General features: G+C 32.4%; 1 protein-coding gene across 1 annotated transcript in view; it reads right to left on the bottom strand.

Moving 5' to 3' along the window:
* Window positions 1-1,378: 1,378 nt before the first annotated feature.
* Window positions 1,379-20,576, bottom strand: part of LOC136974165 (peroxisomal acyl-coenzyme A oxidase 3-like) — a 59,073-nt gene continuing 39,875 nt past the window's right edge. Inside the window, exons 10-15 of the mRNA XM_067268967.1 lie at window positions 18,677-18,799; window positions 17,263-17,373; window positions 17,035-17,189; window positions 10,428-10,560; window positions 1,578-1,729; window positions 1,379-1,507 (exon numbers count right to left, since the gene is read on the bottom strand). Of these exons, the coding sequence (XP_067125068.1) occupies window positions 1,412-1,507; window positions 1,578-1,729; window positions 10,428-10,560; window positions 17,035-17,189; window positions 17,263-17,373; window positions 18,677-18,799 (770 nt within the window). The 3' untranslated portion in view covers window positions 1,379-1,411. The remainder of the gene's footprint in view (window positions 1,508-1,577; window positions 1,730-10,427; window positions 10,561-17,034; window positions 17,190-17,262; window positions 17,374-18,676; window positions 18,800-20,576) is intronic.

Raw genomic sequence — 20,576 nt, forward strand, 5'->3', positions numbered from 1 at the left:
AATTAATTGGCTATGCTGACATATATTCTTGTTTCGTGTGTTGTGTAATTATCTTTATTGATAAAGCATTGTGTTTTTTACTTTATTTCATATTGTATATGAAACTTGTATAATTATTTTATAAATTCTGTATAGTCTGTCTTTAGTTTCCTCTTGTTAATACAATGCTCTATCGAAACATTCTGGATTACAGCTGTTATAAAATCTTTACACTCGTGATTACGTAGGTATCGATATAATTGTTTTCGACAGAAAGCAATTTTTAACAAACTTTATTGCTTGTGATAATGGAGGGAAAATATTATACAATCATAAAAACTGATTTCCATATTCATAGCATTCCTGATAAATTTGTTTTATTTAAATATCTATTTGTTAGTTTAAAAAGAAAAAAGGATGAATGTGAAAAAAATTTGAAAAGTAGTTTCTAAAAATTCAACATTATGACTATGTGCCATTTATAAAATTTATACACTTTAATTTCAATTGTACAAACTTTTACATATGTTCTAATAAATATTTAATGTGTCTGAAAATTGTTAATGAAACTTACTAAAAGTATACCGAAAACTTAAACATTCCTTATAGAATTTAAATATTTTATTCTCGATTCTTTTAATAAAAATTACGGCATTTAGTCGATAACAAATTTTTTTATTTCAGTTTTTAACCTTCTTTTATAGAAAATATTGACCAAAAAGAAATTTTGCTAGGAATAATTATGATTTTGTTGATAATTAATTACTAAGTCCTCAAAATTTTTCATAAATGTTTTGAAAACAAAAAATATTTTTAAAAAATTAGTTACCGCTGTAATTGTATTTGTCCCGAATGGCAGCTGAAAATGATTTGAATTAATTTATTATGTTTAAAATATAAAATATGTAACAGTCTAATTTGATGTGTTTTTTATTGTATTATCTGTATTAATATGAATTCTTGTTTAGTTGCTATTTGTACTTTAAGGAAGGAATCCGTGCATATACTAGTCATAAAAAAGTATGATTTTTAAAACGTCGACAAAATTATTTATTATTATTTTTTTCTCCAAGTACTTTGCTCGACGGTTTAATTTTTAGAAATTTTACGTATTAAAAAAATTTAAGTTTGAAAATATCGGGTTTTAATTTATCATCAGATTTGTGAATTGTAAGATGAATAATGTAAGCTAGAAAAAAAAATAAAGTTTGAAGTCATAACAAAAATATATATTAAAGGTTGTGTGTCTTATTATAAAATTTATTTCTTTGAAACATTATATAAAACAGTTTCGTTAAAATTGCATTTTTGTACAGAAATTACGTTAAAATTATCCTATAAATTACAATATTTCAAATTAATTTTTATTTCTAGTCGAAGGATTTCAAATTGTTTTGTCGGCAGATCGAACGTATTCGAGCATCAAATGCTTCTATATCTTACTTTGCAAGAGAACGTATTCGGGTTTGATGGAAAAGTCTGGATTTTCTTGTGTTTTAATAATTTCGTCATACATATTCTTATAAATCTGTAAGAAAATATTTTAAAAAATTTTTTTATTCACTACTAAATATCCTATATGAAAAATTTTGACTCACTCGTCCATCCGATTTCCCCAAAACAGAATTAAGAATAAAGTCGGACGGTGCGAGAGCGTCGGCCAAAGCGACAGAATCGTCCTTTAAATCTGCACACAGATTCAGAATTGCATTTTCTACAAATGACGAGAGAGTTTTACAACAACAGTCTCCTAAATATTTAGAAAAGATACAAATTAGATAGCTATACTACTAAATATCGTCATTAGTTATTTTATCTATAATTGTTAATTCAATGAGATTACTAAATGATATTAAGTTTATTAGTTATGTCAAGTTGCTTATAGCCTGTGGCATACTTATGGGGGGTGTGTGGGTATTGGATCCCCAGAAGCTTTGGGAGTAAAATTTAAACTAGATAAAAAATTTGTCTGAAACAACAACATCTAAAATTACATTTTATTAATGAATAATTCAATATCAATCAGTTATTTTATTCTTTTATAATAATAATAATAATAATAAAGGCTCTGTTATCGGTCACTTACTTCTAAAACAATCCACGGTCGTGTAATGTAAGAAATATCGTAGTTCGGATGTCAAATTTGTTCTCGAATTTTTCTTCTAGATTTATCGGGAATATTCTATAACATTTGTCCGGCCGATATAGAAGGGATACTAATTTATCGGCAGCGAGGAGAAAGGGATGCTTAATTTTACTTCGTTTGAATATTACCGCTTAGATCGGCGTTCTCAAACTTTTTGCTTAAGCAACTCGACGTATTTGTAGTTTTGCCACCCAAATGTTTCTAATATAAAACTTAAGAAACCTGGTAAACTGGAGTCATTGTATATTATATAACAAAATAAGTTTATGCATTACTAATGATAATATTTACAAGTGAACTGTAACATTGCATACATTTATATAAAGAGCAGTTCGGGCCAATTTCAATCTGTAACAAATAACTTACTTCAATTTCAGTTTCTATTATTGAAAATTAACGATTGCAAATAAAACACACTGTTTCAAAATTATTTGCAAGTTATTTTATTTTATAAAAGAGAACTTGTAATATTTTTTAAACTTAATGAATGCTTTTTTAAAATGTATTGAATACTTTTCAGATTGTAAGAAGATTATTTATTGATCCACTTGTGCCAAAATTCATCCATTATTTATATTTTATAATATAATTTTTTTGTATGACAATAAACAAGGAAACATTTTCAAAACCATTGCAACTTAAATGGTTTTATCACTATGACCTTGCATAAAATATCAATTTTGATGTTGTTCAAAATAGAAATGAGAAACAATTTCGTATACACACATTCTATAATCTTAATTTTATTAGTAAATGACACTAATAATTATAAGAAAAAATTGTTAAAAAATTTTCAGTACTTAACATCTATTGTTCCTAGTTCTTAGAGGATATTTCGGTAATACGAGTATTTCTGCAGAAGGTGGTGTCATTTTGCAATCCGATAAAATTTTAACACGACCCATAGTTTGAGAAACACCGGTTTAGACGACCCCAGAGCAAAATCTTAAGTTATGTCACTGCTTACAGCAATTAACACAAATATTAATATCATTTCGGTACGACATATACCTTTTGTGTGGTACAGTCAAACCTCTGTTTTCAAACACGTAGGTTCGTAAACAGAATTTCAAACTCATAATTGCACCGGTTGCGAAATATCTTGTTTGCCTCTAATCTGTGGCTGGTTCAGACAGAGTCGACTCTCCGTACTATCTACGTTAAAGAAAGTAGAGGGCCCAACCGATCGACGACGAGACTACCAATTCGGTTAAGTTACTTCCACTAAAGTTAGCGGTGCCGAGATTGCCCGACATTATTAGACATCACGACACGAATAATGGACAACATTACTATTTAAATTAGATTTCCATGCACATGCAGGAAAGATACTAATTCCATTTTTAGGTAGGTGTCACAGTTGAATTTAAATCAAATTAATTAATAAAAGCCATCTTAATTGACATTCGAATAAAATAAATGACATCCATTAAATTGATATTTAATAATAAATTTTTGTTGGTTTTTTTATTACTACTAATTAGTACATAATTGGTGTTTGGCATTATATTTAACAGTATTAATTAAATGCAAGAACTTTTAATAAACATCTTTTAGAAAGTTAATTAATACAGCTAAAAAGGTTTTATTTTGGGGGTCAACTGATAATTATTTAACAAAAACATTAAAATTCATTGTTGGGTCTGCGTTACGGACAAAGTGATTAATAGGGCATTACGAATAATGACCAAAAAGGCCGCGCAGCGTGATAAATATTGATTAATTATCAGATTGACCGGTCGTTACAAATACTGCTACCACCTAGTCGGGCAAAGAGACGATAATAAGTCGAGGAGCGATCGTCCGACATACTCTAGCGAGTCTAGCCAATCGGCACTCGGTTGCACGTGTGTATCGCGATTAGTACCGAATTTTAAATTTGATTTTAAAAAACTTATTTCATTTAGAAAAATTTATTTTTTGTGAATTATTTCAAAGTACTATTAACCGATATTCTTCCGGTAACTTTCATTTTTGACACACACACTTTTTCTATCATTGACAAATATGCTGATTTTGTAAAAATTTGATTCTTCTCACCTTTTTCTGCTATTAACTCGTTTAATCGGTCCTATTCGTATCACTTAATGATTCCTCTACGTCCGTTACTTTTGTCAAAGAAGAAAGATTAACTACTGGTCACATAAATTTAAAATTCGGTACTAAATACAATACGCATGCACGACTAAGATGTAAGTTCTGATTGGCTAGCGTATGTCGGACGATCACTCCTCGGCGTATTATCATCACTTTGCCCGACTAGGCGGTAGCGGTATTCGTAACGACCGGTCAATTTGATAAATTATTGAAATTTATTACAATGCCCGATTTTGTCGGTCGTTATTCGTAATGCCCATATTAATCACTTTATCCATAACATATACATAATTATACAAAATGGTTTTAAAAAAACTGGTATGTGTAGCATACTACAGAGACCAGCTCTCCACGTAAATGGAAAATTTTATGTCATCTGTCAATTGTAGTGCCACAGAACTAGGCTGGCAACACGTCTTTCGGATAATCCAGAAACTCCTTTCTTTTGTGTTCCGTGTATTTAAAGTAAATTAATTTACTCAAACTCTAATATGCTCCCATCAAGTTTGAAGTAGGAACTCATTTTCCACTGTATATAGTAGACACTCGCTAATCTGGCCATTCCTTGCACAAAGGAATGCCGGATTAGTGAGAGTGCCAGATTACAGAGTGTATAGGACTAAAAGCAATGAACAACATGGCCTGTAGGTCACCCTTTCGTACTGATTCTTTTTGGAGCTATATTTTGTTGTTGTGAAATGCAGAGGGATACAGTAATTGAAAGTTTAATTCTTCATAAATATTAACATTATAAGTTTATTATATGTATTTTAAAAAGTAATAAACATGAATAAGAGAAAGATATTTTAATGGGGTGTACCAGATTAGAAAGTGTCTACTGTATTAGAATGTTGTTAAATAATCAAAAATTATAAATGAAAAAATTTATTAAGGTCACATTCATCAAGAATTTATACGAATGCCACTTTTAAACCTTTACATCCGGTAAGGAAGGATACATAAACAAACAAACGTTTTCGATCTTAATCGAGATCTGCCTCGGATTTTGGATCGCTCGAGTTCCAATTATGGACTGCAAGAATTTATATACTTTGAATTTAATGTAAAAACAAGTTAAATACAATAATTACATTAAAATGTTTGTCTTTGTAAGTTTAAACATTAGAAAATTTTATTAAGAAAATATTTTAAAAGTTAGAAATCTTATAAAATAATAATAGCAATTATGATATTGTCAAGATATCATTTGAGACTTGTGATTTTAGAATATCTTCAGAAGAAATGTATAAATAAACAACAATTTATTGTAATTATTAAGTATCCATTAATCACAAACAACCAAACACCTTAAGTTGCTGAGAAAATTTAATAACTATCAAACGTTTTCAGCCAAATCTGTTGGCCATCATCGGGTTAAACATATTCGAATGCAAACACAAAATGGAACAAAAAAGTTAAATACAAATAAATAAAATAACGGATAAAATATACATATAAGAAAGTAAAAATTAAATATAAATAACAAAAATATATAAAAAATATGTATAGGTTAAATAAATAAATATTAATAAACTACACGAAACTCTAATAAATGCAAGAAGTGCATTTATCAATAAATTATACGAAATTCTGACAAATACAAGATATGCAGTGATAACAAAATCGAGGCACTAAATTAAGAGCTATCAAACCTCTTAATTAAATATTTCCATGCCGAAGGCAACCCTTCGGCATCCCTGGCATTAATGCAGGCATTATGTAATCTGCTCTTAAATATTTCAATTTTTTCGGCGCAAAACGCTAAAGTCGGTGAGTGTACAGGTTTAATGATGTCTGCTTCACCCCACTCGACTACCGAGCCTTCGACCTGCGCCATCCGAGATAGAATTGTGGCGTTAGATCTTTTGCCGATGTTGTATTTGTGCTCCCTCAATCTAATCCCTAAGCTTCTATTAGTAACTCCAATGTAATTTTTATTAATGCCTAGTTCTTGGTTTTCATAAGGAATTTTGTACACTCCGGCCATTCTTTCTTTATCAATACGGTCTTTGTCGTTCCTTAATAATTTGTACAAGTTGGGAGCCCTCTTGAAAATTAACTTGGTATTTTTGCGGGCTGAGATTTCCTTCGTGATAGCTTCTTTCTTTCTGTCATACGTGAACTTTGTGAATTTGCGGAAATCCCTTCCTTGAGCTTTTGTTTTGTTATTCTTGTAGTTTTTGATTAGTGCGGTTATCATATCCGCCCTGTACCCTAGAGTTCTAGCGATATGCGATATCCTGTAGATTTCTTTTTGTCTATCAACCACACTACTGCAGTAGAGAAAAGCCCTGCGAACAAGGGCACGGAAAGCAGCCATTTTGTATTGGTAAGGATCATTCGAACGCGATGGAATGTACAAAGGGCTATGCGTCGGTTTTACGTACACTTTAGTGATCAAATGTCCTTCCTTGAATTCGATGTCAATGTCTAAAAAATGTATCCGCGAGGAACACGTCTGTTCAATCTTTAGCACGAGGCCGTCGTCGTTGTTGTTGATTCTTTTAATAAATTCCTCGATTTTCCGGTCATTTTTCCATATTACAAGGACATCGTCCACGTATCTTTTAAAATACATAATGTCATTCACGAAGCCACAAATAACACTCTTTTCTAACCTTCTCAATACAAGTTCACACAACAATCCCGACATAGGACTTCCCATTGGGACTCCCCTTTTTTGTTTGTATTGACGGCCATTAAAAGCGAAAAAAGATTCATAGCAGACAAGGTTAGCTAGCTCTATCAAATCATTACTGTAATTTGCCAAATCTGGGCTTTTGCTGTGCATGAAATCCAAAAGCGCTACCTCGCATGACTCAATTTTTATAGAGGGGTATAAGCTCTCGTAGTCCATTACGGTTCCAACCTCATTATTCATTAAAATTAGATCTTGTATCTCATTAACCACATCCCTGGGATCCTTTGCCACATATACGTTATTCTCGAGCTGAGAGGTGAGAAACTTATGTAATCTCTTTTCAAGAAAAAAGGTTGGTCCTCTGCATCTTTCGACTATGGGTCTTACTTCCTTGCCCTCTTTATGGGTTTTGGCAAACGCAAATAATCTCGGCATACCTGGCCTAGGATTCCGACAATTTTTGAGAAAAGGTAAGAAATTAGTGATTTTAGCTTTTTCAAGTTTCTTAACTCTTCTGTCGACGTTATCGATAATCTTTTCGTCAACACGCTCGCATTCGGTTTTCTTAATATAATCATCCAAAGCGTCGTTATACGTTTGCCTTTTCACGATGACTAATGTTTTGCTCTTGTCCGCTCTAGTAGTAACCAAATCGTTTTCTCTAAGCCAGCATTTAGTAAGTTTGATGTATTTCCCGGCATCACGTCCTTTCCTCCAAGCCATCCGGTCTTTAATGACAGTTTTCCATTGGAGGTATTCTTTTTCTAAAGGATCTAGCCCAGATATTCCTCTTTCTATTTCTTGAATTGACGCGTCCCAAGAGTTAACGCGATCTTCCTATATTTCTTGTAATAATCCACCGGTATTCCATAATCCATTAATGGCGGCACCGGTGGATTATTACAAGAAATATAGGAAGATTGCGTTAAAACTTGTCAAGGCAGAATGCAAATTTACGTTTTCGAAAGAATGTTTGAAAAGCAGGGTATTTCCGATGTCGATTTATAGGATCAGCATCCCTAAGGAATGTGCTTCATTGAAATTTAAGTTTTGTCTTATGTGCCTTCGTAAGTCCATTAGAATTGCTAGGAATAAGAAATATGGTGTCCTGCATGAGCTCATCAATCTAGAAAATGTTATATACAATGAGGATCCTGAAATGTTGGTAGATATCAACCGAGGAATAGTTAAGTTAACGGATGCGGTACATGTGAATTTAAGGAATAAGTACATTAAGAAAATGAAATGGATCCTTAGAAAACAGGCATCAAGAGCAGCTAAGGATAATCCTTCGACATTCGTATTATGGGACAAGGTAGAAGTCCCGATGAAGATCATGGAGTTTCTAAAGTGGGGACCGAACTATGTCCCTGAAAGTACAAACTAGTTAATACTACAAGTGTGACATTGCAGCATAGTTCAATATCAAATCAAAGAATAAGCCAGTTTGTAAATTAATAACTAATTGATTGGTAGAAGCCTTATTTTATACAGAATTTTCAGTTCCGTTTCGTCTTACTTTGGATTTTTCTTATTTTTGAGTTATTGTCTAATAAGTTTTTTTATTCATCTGATCATCTAATATGGATGAATTCACGATAGGTTTTAATCATATGTATATTAAAGATTAATATTGTAGACCTTTTATTTTCCAAATAATCAGATATTTTTAAGAGGTTTATCACGTATTTTTATATATAATAATAATAATAATAATAATAGAATAATTTTAAACCTCACAGCACTAATTTTGGTACATTCAGCCCTCTATAGCTCTGAGCCTGCTTATCAAGGCATGCATATATATAACAACAGATGCAATAGCCTGATTCTAATTAATGTCAAACAATCTGTCAGGTTATGTTAAGGTTAGTTTAATAATTAGATAGCTGTTGCCACTTTGAATACAGCAAGTTCTTTTATTAATAACTAAATTCAGTAAAGTATCTACATACTTGCCAACCTTTAGTATGGGGAATAAGCTGGGATGTTGGTAAAAAACACTGATTTTTGAATAAAAATGCTGACAGCTTAAAAAGTGAAAAAATTCTTTATTAACATCGATATTGCACAAGGCTTATATTAAATACTTTTAATAAACAAAATGTAATTTGTCTCTGCATATAATATTTTATAAAGCTATTGCTGTAGACAGAGTCAAGAGTATGGCAGAAGCTTTATACTCTTTAACATCAGAATTTTAAAAAGGTCAAGTATTTTGGACCTTTGATGTACTCCATCTTGATCTGTCATGAGTCTTGATATTGTTACACGATGAGTGCATCTTGCTATAAGCATTTGTGCTATGGTTTGCTTTGTTAGTATTACAGTGTGCTCATGACAGTTGCTATCAGTCAATTTATTGATTTTCACTGCAATTATTAAGGACAATGATTTTTCTGGTTGGAATTTATTTCCTATCTGTCTTACTTTTTCTTATCATGCAAAATATCTTTTCACTTGCCACATTTGCCCTGCAATACCATGTGGAAAACATCATCAGCCTATTTGTGAGATTTTACAAAGATTTGTAATCTTTATAAAATAGTAAATGTCAAAGAACAATCTGGTTTCTTTTCTTGAGAAAGTTCGTATCATATAGTCTGTATATTCTTAAGTGATGAATCGGATGTTTCTTCTTTTTGGGTGGAGAAAGCCCTGCTCAATAATTTGGACTAACTATAAAAGTAACTAGTTTCCTTCTGATGATGAGTTGGCCATAATTGATTTAACTGCCAATCGAGGGCACTAACATTGCCAGACTTGAAGATGCAATACAGGTATACCTCGAGTTACGTCGTTCCCGATTATACGTCGTTTCTCAAAGAAGTATATGGAAAAATAAAAATCAAGTTTAAGTCAGTTTATTTGACTTTAAATCCGTCCGCCAAAAACATTGAGGTCGTAATATCACTAGAAAAGTGTTGAAAGCACATAAAATCATACTAAAACATGTACATTTACAGTAAATGTTAATATAATCATCATAAATCCTAGAGAACGAAACGCGAAAACATCTGTGTTTGTGTTGTCGTCTTATTTAGTGGTCTTTAAGTGCTCACTATTGGCGTTTCCTCCATTATTGGCGTTTAGTTACAACATAAGTCGAAACTACGAGTTACGTCGTAACTACACAAGTAAATTCGACTTACGTCGCCTCTCCCGGAACCAATTACCGACGTAAGACAAGGTATACCTGTATATCATATCTGCCATTTAAAATTATCATATTTGAGCTAAAATTCTCATACTTATACCAACTTACATATATAAAAATATGGATCTTGGTTCTTTTCCAATCCAATCGAATGAATCTGAGGTCATTCCAGTTCACTTCAGTTATTTATAGTAAAATACATACCAATATATAGTATATGCTGAGGATCCTGTATTAGACTCATTAAGTGAAGTGTTTATGTGATTATATCAAATCATTTTAAAATGCTGACAAGAGGGAAAAGTGGCTTGTCCATTGATGAAGCATACAAAATGCTGATGGTTGACAGATATGTATCTACTAAAATATTGTAGTAAATTAACTATGTATAAATGTATAATATTTACCTTCATATAATATTCCCATATAATTCTGTAACCTCCATAAGCCATACAAGCAACCCAGTTTTTGAAGAATTCGTGCTATGTTGATGTCCTCTACACTTTGTACAAAATTGGAAAATGATGATAACAAAGTATGCTAAAAAAAATTTTTTTTAAAGTTATTACAATTTATTTTATTGTGTAAATTAAATATAATAAATATAGTAGACCTTGCTTTTATGATCAAACTGATTCTTGTAAAATAAATAGTCATATTTCCTATATATTCAATGTTATATGTTGAGATTACATTCCTGGAAATATTTTAATTATATAACACTAACCTTTTATTGGCCATCTCAATGTATATTTGATACAGTTAAAATATAGTTTACATTCCCAACTTTATAACTAGTATAAAGTGAATATCATAAAGCAAGGATCTACTGCAACTGTATATTAAAGTGTAAACTATACATGTATATTATTAATTCAGTAAAAAAGTATTATTATTTTCAAGTAATATAACAACACAATGCATCCATCTTGCTGACATTATTGACAATCAGCTCCACTATTGTAAGAAGAAATCCGGGTTCGGTCCAAGTCAGATTCCACGATTTCTCGTGGGATACCATCCTCGTGCATACCGATTATTTCGAGTCGGGTCCACCTAAATTGTTGTGCCATACAATCTAAACTGTGTTGGTGTCTTGCATTTGCTAATCAATCACTCAAATCAAATTCTACAATAGTAAAATTTATCAATAAAGTTATTATTTCAATTTTTATATTTATCACCCCAACAGACACTACCTTGTTAAAATGGTGGGCTTCTCCATTCTAATGATTGAGAGGACTGAGTTAGAGAACTAGACAAGCCTGTAATAAAGAACCAGACCAAATATGGTCAAAACCCAATAACTATAGTGCAAACATACATAACAAATTCTATACCAGATCAATCATCACCTGGGACAATACCTGGGCGCTTGCTGAAAAATGGTTGGTAGGATTCAGATCTTCAGCTGGAAAATCAGGATTGAAGACTATAGAGCTGCTAGAAGAACCAACAAAATGAGAAAAATAAAATTGCCAAGAATAGGGAAATTATAGTTTTCTATTATATGGATACCTAAAATGAATGTACCAAATTCAGAAGGATATTTACCTAGATTCAGACAGCTCAGAACAATGTTCCTTTCTATAAATTATTACTGATCTGCAAGCCAATGTATTTACCGAATTGGAATTACAGGAATTACAACAAAGGTGTCTCGATCAGGAATCGCAAAGAAATACTCGAGAAAATTCAGAACAAACGATAATTAATATCCGAGCAGAAAAATCTCAGATAAAAAGTGAAGATGAAAACAAGACAGAAGCATAGTCAGAATAAGCGGTAACACCAACTACTGCTCCACCACTAATAGCTTCTTCGTAAGACTCAGTTGGTAAAGAGAAAATCATTGAATATATGAATAAAAGATAGAACAAATTTCAATGGGGTAATCTTAAGGATCTGACATGCTCTAAGGTTATTGAAAAAATTGGGACCATTGGTGTGTGAAACAAATTAGCTCATGTGCTACAGCAGTCAAAACTGTAGAATTACGATATAAATTAAAAAAACAACAAAGTGGTCTACCAAAATGGAAAAGTTTCATTTCCAGTTCCAATTAGAAAACTAAGATCAGATGCTACAAGGTGAAAGACATAATGAAAAGGTATTAAAGGAAAATCAGTCGGGGAATCTTGATGATACAAAGCAGTAAATTGTAATGATTACTGATAGTAAGATTTAAAGATATGAAACATGGATTGCACGGTTTAGGTAGAACCAACTTTTTATGACAAACCAAAAATGCTTTTACAAAAACATCAACACAGTTCTTGCACAGGAGATCGAGTAAAGAAGAAATTGTAGAGTTCTGGAAACGTATATATGGAATAATTGAAAAGATTACAATAAGATAGCTTTTACATTCTCTATCCGGGATGCCGATCTCGGGAAATTAAACGAATTTTAGTAACGAAAAGTGAATAGGAAAACGGGTAAAATAAAGAACTGGACAGCGCCCGAGTAGTGACTTCTAGATCAGACAATTGAACGAAATTCTTCACGTGGCAGATAATTCGGTAAATGATGACAACTGAGAAAACATACCTAATTCTGAAAGGCTCTAAAAGGAACACGGCACCAAGTAACCGTTATCCAATCACCTGATTATCAGCCATCTCTAAGTTCTTGACAGGAATAATTTTTGATGCAATACATCATTCGGCACAAAATAACTCGAGGCCACCCGATCAGAAAAGAAGCAGGTGAAAAAGTAGAGATACACATAAACAAAGACAATCCTCAAAAATTGCATCAAAGAACAAATTCATGTATAACTTTAATAGATTATAGGAAAAATCGCCTTTGACTCATTGCCACACAAATTAGATATTTTACTGCTCGAAATATCGACGAATTTGTTTCGTCTAGAAAACAACGCAAATCTGGAAAACACAACCGACAATACATGGCAAGAAAGTAGGCAAATTCAACATATATAGAGATATATTTCAAATGGATTCGTTTTCATCTTTGTTGTTCATTATAGTTGTTTATTCGTTATTTGATTTTACTGTTAATAATTTTGAAGAAAACTGGGAAGGCTGCCACATTTCACAAGTATCAACAAAGTTGCCCTACGATTTGTATGTGGATCATTCGAAACTCTGAAAAATCATCGGTCGAAATTAAGTCTGCCAAACACTTCCGTATCGTTACTAAAGACAACGGACTTTGGTGATACAAGAAAGCAAGCACTAGCGAAGGTGTAAAAATGCCCAATTGCAGTGAAATACAAAGCTTACCATTCACAAATACTCGAGTATTTTACAGACAGAAAACGTCGAATACCAAAAAGAAAAAAGCAAGATCGGCAAAGAAGACATTAGGCAGTTAAGGAAACGTAATCAAAGCAGTGGGTACCTGCTAAGTATTAGTGTCGACATAGTTGACTTTACCCACCCGAACTGGATGCCTTAGAATCCTACGTTCACGAAATGACATTGGCTTTTATGCTCTAAAGAGGATGAGGACTGTTGCAGATCAAACAAGTAGTTGAAGAGGATACACTGAAAGAAACTAAGAATGCTAAATTACTGAAAAGTGCAGTCGACAGTTAACGGGAACATAGGAAAATAAAGCCTTCCATGGCTGATACTGTAAAAATATTGAAGGAAAAGTTGACTAAGTACTGAAGCACTTAGTTGAAAATTTAATAAGTTAAACAGTTTTGGTATTTATGTTTATTCTGATGGAGTATAATAATGTGTATAGATACAAAGATATTAATAACCAACTAGAAGACCTTAGTTCTAGGCAATAATCTGGGTGAACCATTTTGAATCTGCATGCCATATATCAATATTAAGCATATTTATTTTTAAAAATGTTTATGCACGCTAAAGTTTTAGACATTGAATAATGATATTTAAAGAAAGCAAATGAATATACTTTAATTGGAATAAATGTAAAGAAGATGATTGAAAAAGACAGATGATAAACCGAAATCGTACGATACATTACGTGCCAGATTACATTATTTACTTGCCGATTTCTCCCTATATGCCGTAGGTTTGCCACCCCTGATCTAGATAAATGAAGAAGTTAAAAATTAAAAACCTGATAAACCTGATATTAATTAATCTCACATACTCCAAATCTGGACCTAAACTTAAATGGCTAACTGAATCCATTTAGATTTCAAGGTCTACAGTACAGTCAAACCTGTTTTTATGCGGAGGATAGAGACCGCATAAAAAAAGTCTCACATAGAAAATAACTCAAAACCGTACGAAATAGAATTTATTGACAACAGATGTCAGCACTCGACTGCATCGTCTCGTCGATCGTCTGTTTTACATATTTTTGTCCAGGTGGTATTTTGTTGACTTAAAAAATAAATTATTTCATTTTTCGCATATTCGTGCAATAATATTACTATAATAAGTTCATTTATGCTATAATAAGTTTATTTAGCTATAATAAGTCAACGTGAGACATGACAAATCGCACGAGACTAGTCGCCAACTATACCGCACAAATAAAAAATCGCACAAAAAAGACCGCATAAAAACAGGTTTGACTGTATTTCTAAGCTCAATTTTTTAAAATCGAATATATAATTGTTAGTGTTGAAGTCCGTAGAGGGGACAAACGGGACACTTGCCCTACCCTGAAATTGAAGAAAAAAAATTCCACAAATTATAATTGCAAAACTGATTGAAATGTGTAGCCTTACATTCTCAACCACTGGACGCTTTGTCTGTATTTTTGTATTGATGCAATGCCGTATTCTGTATCTACTTGCAGAAAAACTCACAAAGATATTTAACTAAATAAAAATTTATTGGTGTAATTATTTGTTTCCAAACTTTGCCTCCCTGGAAAATTTTCTGCAGATGCCCACGATTGTTAGAGCGATTAGATTAATAATTCATTGTATATACAGTGGAACCTCGCATAATTCACTCCAGCATCTTACTCGTAATGCGAAACACTCGCTAAACGAAACAATTTTTCCCATATAAATTTATGTAAAATACGATAATGCATTCCATGCCGAAAATAATCTATATATATGTTACGGGCCAAACTAGTTTGTCCTACGCCTGTCAGGATATACTAGTTTAGCCTAGGACAATCTAGTTTGGCCTAAATACTTTAGGCTTAACTAGTGTGACCTAGGCCGAACTGATTTAAAATTATTATTCAAGTATATTAATGGTTAAAATATAATTAAAAGGCAATCAATTAGATGAACAATATTTATTCAAACATAGTCTACTTAATTATAAAAAACGGTATTGATTAGAAGTGAGTCAACACTCGTACAAAACTATAAAATAAAAAGCTAGTCAGTACTTATCAGTTTGTATTTTTTTAATTAAGCCATGCACTTTTAAAGGTTTATAAATATAAAGGTTCGAAAATATTTTCAAAAATTCAAACGAAATATCGAAATAATAAAAATAACGGTTAAAGTGTACCTAGGTAACCTCAATGCGCTTCGGTTAGGTTAACTACATTTTTAGTAGACGCTTCCTTTTTTTCTTTCGTTCGAGAGCTACCGTCAATCAATAACTAGTGACGTTAAACACTGGGCGGCCTGCCGGCGGCTCCCCTCCGGCAGGAGTCTGTCCGGAGCACGAATAGTTAGAAGCGTCGTCATTGGGGTTACCCAGGTACACTTTAACCAAAATAACTTTCAGAGTCAAACTAAAATTAAAAATGAACTTATTTGTGCTTCTTAGTGTAACATATAAAATATTTAATCTTTTATTTATTTTTACAAAGTGTACTGTGGTGGCATTTCGAATTACACAAAATCATTTGTTTTCACACTGGCACCTATTTATAGTACATAAATCAGTTCTGCCTAGGCCAAACTAATTAAGGCTGAACTATTTAGGCCAAACTAGATTGTCCTAGGCTAAACTAGTATATCCTGACACGCGTAGGACAAACTAGTTTGGCCCGAATAGGGTTTGGCCGGTAACATATATAATCGAGAAGAGTTGATGATAATAATAATCAGCGCAGAGCCCAAACGGTTAGAAGTTGAAAGTCGAAATTTGGTACGCAGTTAGGGTACGTCACGAAGACGCACACTAAGAAGGGATTTTTCGAAATTCCCCCCCACGGGGGAGAGGGACGGGATTAAGGCTTAACACTTCCATCAACGATGGGAGTGTTAAGTAACAATGGAAGTGTTACGTATAGTAACAATAGAAGCGTTAAGAGAAAGCGACGTGCAAGTCGCAGATGCAGTTTTTTTCGTTTTTGCGGGAAATCGAACATATTTTTAGACTCATCCGAAAATTCTGTAATTAGTCTGGAAACAGGGGGAGCCAATTCTTGCATTCTGTAAAAACGGCGAAAGGTTGACTACAACGTAATAATCTTAATCTTCGCTGTCGTAACTTTTGCCCGAGCAACGTCGGGCCTACCTGCTAGTACTCAAATATTTTGTGTATCACATTTATTTAAAATGTATATATATATATACATTTATTCATTGTTAAGGAGCGTGAATCATCATCTTTTCTTATAGTGTGGAATAAACCAATCTGAATACAAATTCGATTTGCAGAAACAAAAAACATTGAAATTTAATTTGGAATAGGTTATTAAATTTAATACGAGATGACAGCATAGCTGCCTACTTCTAGTCAAATTATTTAATTTCTAATATTTAATTATAGTCTTTACATAGCCCAAGAATTTGGCATATCGTTTGGCACGTTTATTATATTTAAAACGGGCTACGGTTGTTGATGTCTATATGTAATATGTCTGAGCACAAGTTTGAAATAATGCGTGATCACAAGCGACACGAGTGTTAAACATAGACTGATGGAGCAGGCGCGCAATCTGGGACTTGCCCTCATCTCGTGGCTCATTAAGCCAGTCGTTTTTGTACAATTTGTTTTGCTCGCGCGAATTACTGGTTAAGCGAGGTTCCACTGTAATGTGTTTTGCATCAAAACTTATTTTTAAGCCGAAATAAAATCATTTTTATTTACAGCAATTATAACTATATAATCTATAATTTAAAAAAAAAATTCATTTTACCTCTACGTATACTTTAGATAACGCGTGGCAATAATATACTTGAGAGTTATTGCGAGCATAAAAGAAAGATTTCCCCTCGGATAAATAGGAATTATACTTTTCATAACTTCTCTGCAACAAGTTGCTTACCAACCACGAATATATCTGCAGTATAACTAGTAAATATATATAATATTTTCTAATACAATTCGATACAGTAACTTATGAATAATAATAATAATATACCACCTTCCATATTTAACAGTTCTTCCATTTTGTTGATAAGAAATTTTTGCTTCGAGATTTTGTCGTAATTATTTAGAAAACTAATACTGCTGCTCTGCGATGGTTGAAAATTTTCTACAAAATCAAGATATATATAATTAATGTATGTAAAATATAAATGCTTTGTTCAAACCATTCAAATTTAATTACAAAGTACATTCACTTTTTGGGAATTTTCTATGTTTAAACCTAAAGGAATAAAAATAAAACTGCACATTTCATACAATTATTGCACAAATTTTGCTACAAGGTGAATATCGAAGACTGCTCGAAGACTTATTCGAGGAGTCTTTGATATTAATTTTGAACTTCCAACCATCAGTGTGGTAAAATGTACAGTACAACAGCTTACCTGTTCCAATGCTCACGCCCCTTGAAATTTTAAGATGTGTATTTACATTCTTCGTGATCAATTGGTTAAGATTTTTTTTTAATTAAAGGAACAATGAAAGGTTGTCCCATTTTTTTCCCATTCCTCTCTGTAAGTACAGCTTAAGCCAGTGATTTTCAATCTTTTTGAAGTCGGGGAACACTAAACTTTGACATTTTTTTCGCGGAACACTTACAATACATCGGCTTTAATGCGGGGTGACGAACCTTTTTGAAATCGAGCGCACTCGGTCCAATAGATGACGACATTGGCATTTGCCGATTACATTCCCATACAAAAATTATTTTACATCGTATTGATTTTTCTTTCGCAAAACAATTTTTAATTGTATATTTGATTTTTCGCGGAAAACTCCAAGTGGCTTCACGGAGCACCCGTGTTCCGCGGACCACAGATCGAGAACCACGGGATTAAGCAATTAACAAAGCTTACAAAAATATCCTGTAAAAGTGTACTGGTAGGAAAGTCATACGTGTAAAATTGGCAGGGGTTTTAGGAATACAGTAAAATAAATAATGACGGTATAATATAACAACGTTTCTCTGTAAACTGTTCTACCCAAACTGGAATTGTTAATTGACTCGCACACTTTTCGAGCTGTGAAAAATGTTTCTTGCACTCCGAAATTCTGGTCTATGCAAATTTTTTCGGCTCCATTCGGGATGTGCTTCAGACTTATATCCACAGTTTTTTCTTTTTTCTGTGGATGTAAACCCGAGGCAAATTCTGAAGAGAGCCAAAAATCTTTCCTTAGACTAGAATTTATCTAATTAATGTTTTTAATATCGATACTGCTTTTGGTCCAAAGGACTTAACTTTCTGAGCGGATTCGTTGTGATCACACTTCTTTTACAGCTGAGGAGAATTATTTGTAAGTCTGCTTTTTAACGGAGATTTAATATATTCAAACTATAAACAATATTAATTTAACACCTATCCAAACCTTTATGAGAGGTTTAATAGTAATGATATTGGAAATAAACCAACCTTCGTCTTTCTTTCTTTTTATGTTGAGTAAGTAATTGCCGATTTGCAGTAAGAGGACGTTATTATCTCCTTCGTAGGTACAGTTGACGTCATTATCGTTCCGTAGTATTCCTAGACCGGAAGCTTAAATAAAAATACATGTACAGTACATATATAAATACAAACGTACAGTACATTGTGTATTTACAAAGAAATGAATCGTATACAGACACTCGAGACACCTTTGTATGCAGAAAAGGCAATTTAATTACCAAAGATATTAGTAATTAAATTGTGTTGTTACATGCAAAGTTGTCTCGAGTGTCTGAATATCCACAGTTGAAATTAATTAAAATAAAATAAAATTCGAGTTAACATTTTAAGCTTAACATTCGAGTGTAATATGTATAATTTGTACTGTTACAGATTAACGTGTCTAATTATATTGTCATGCTGTCTAATTATATTAATATTAAATTTATGTGAGTTTCCGATTAAGCTATCCTCCTTAAATTCCACTCTGACACCTTCTCCATACATGTTTGAATTATTAAATTCTAATCGGAGTTATGTTAAAGATAGCAACTCATTGTAGGTGTAAGTGTTTGTCTGTCTGTTAATTAATTTCAATGTTTTAAAATAGTCTAGCAGTTATAGTTATTAATTGAGACAGAGTTGAATAACTTCTTTACTCAAAGTTCACCTGCGTTAATCATATAGCTTTAACAGAGTAAAATCTTACGGATAAGTTTCCTAATCCGTTCAGAAACATTAAAAGTAGGTAACTGAAACTTAATGCTTTGTATATAATCATAGTCGAGTCGTCAAAATGTAATTTGTTACTATTTGGAAAAGTCGTATTCGAATGACAGCATCTAATGACAATTTAAGAATTGTATGGTAAAGTAGCAATCATTAAAGTTTATTTAACAGTGAAGAGATTAGACACAATTAAGCCATTTCATCTGTATTGTATTTTAGTTTTAGGATTTAACTAAATCCATAAACTCATTTTATTTCGAATTTAATCATAGTTTTTAATTCAATGTTGATGGCATTAAATTAATTTTAATTATTGGATTTTAACGGGAATAATTCTTTAATATATAATCGGCTTGCTGTTTTGCTAACCAGAAATTGCTGCGAGATACGTCTACCAAAAGTGTTTGTTTGGATTACAGAGACGGATTAACATGGGAAGAATTCTTTTTGAATATATTTTAATTAACAATGTTCCTTGAACCCGTTACCGGTGTGAGTTATATGATGGATAAAGTACATCACAGACGTCTTCGAACAGCTTAAAGTTCTTCTTCAGATGGTACACAGATTAACTGATGGAACACGGAGTAAATAAAACATGAAGATCTAATTTTCAAATCTTTATGTTCTATTTACTCCGTGTTCCATCAGTTAATCTGTGTACCATCTGAAGAAGAACTTTAAGCTGTTCGAAGACGTCTGTGATGTACTTTATCCATCATATAACTCACACCGGTAACGGGTTCGAGGTACGTTGTTGACTTCACCCTTGTGTTGTTTGCATGTCGATGTTTATTTTAATTGATAATATTTTTCTTTTAGCTTAAGCTGTTTAAGAATGTTGAAAGTTAATGTTTCTATGAGAAAACTCATTTACAATAATATAAAAGCTAGTCAAATACAACCTCTTCAACCTTCCGATTTCTGGTACAAAACGACGAAAGTTAACGAACTAACGTTTTCGATTCTCCACCGAGATCTTCGTCAGGTTCATTGACGCACAATGGAATGCGATGAGTACAATTGAATGGAAAAAATTAAATATCTTCAGCGTGTAGTACGATCAAAGATTTTAAAATAAATTTACTAGACAGGAGTCTATCATAATAATGGCGTAGTTTATCTTCTCGGGAATAATACGTAACTACCAATTCGGATG

The sequence above is a fragment of the Centruroides vittatus genome, unplaced genomic scaffold (genome assembly GCF_030686945.1).
Source record: "Centruroides vittatus isolate TY-2023 unplaced genomic scaffold, ASM3068694v2 contig_345, whole genome shotgun sequence".
Classification (NCBI taxonomy): Eukaryota; Metazoa; Arthropoda; class Arachnida; order Scorpiones; family Buthidae; genus Centruroides; species Centruroides vittatus.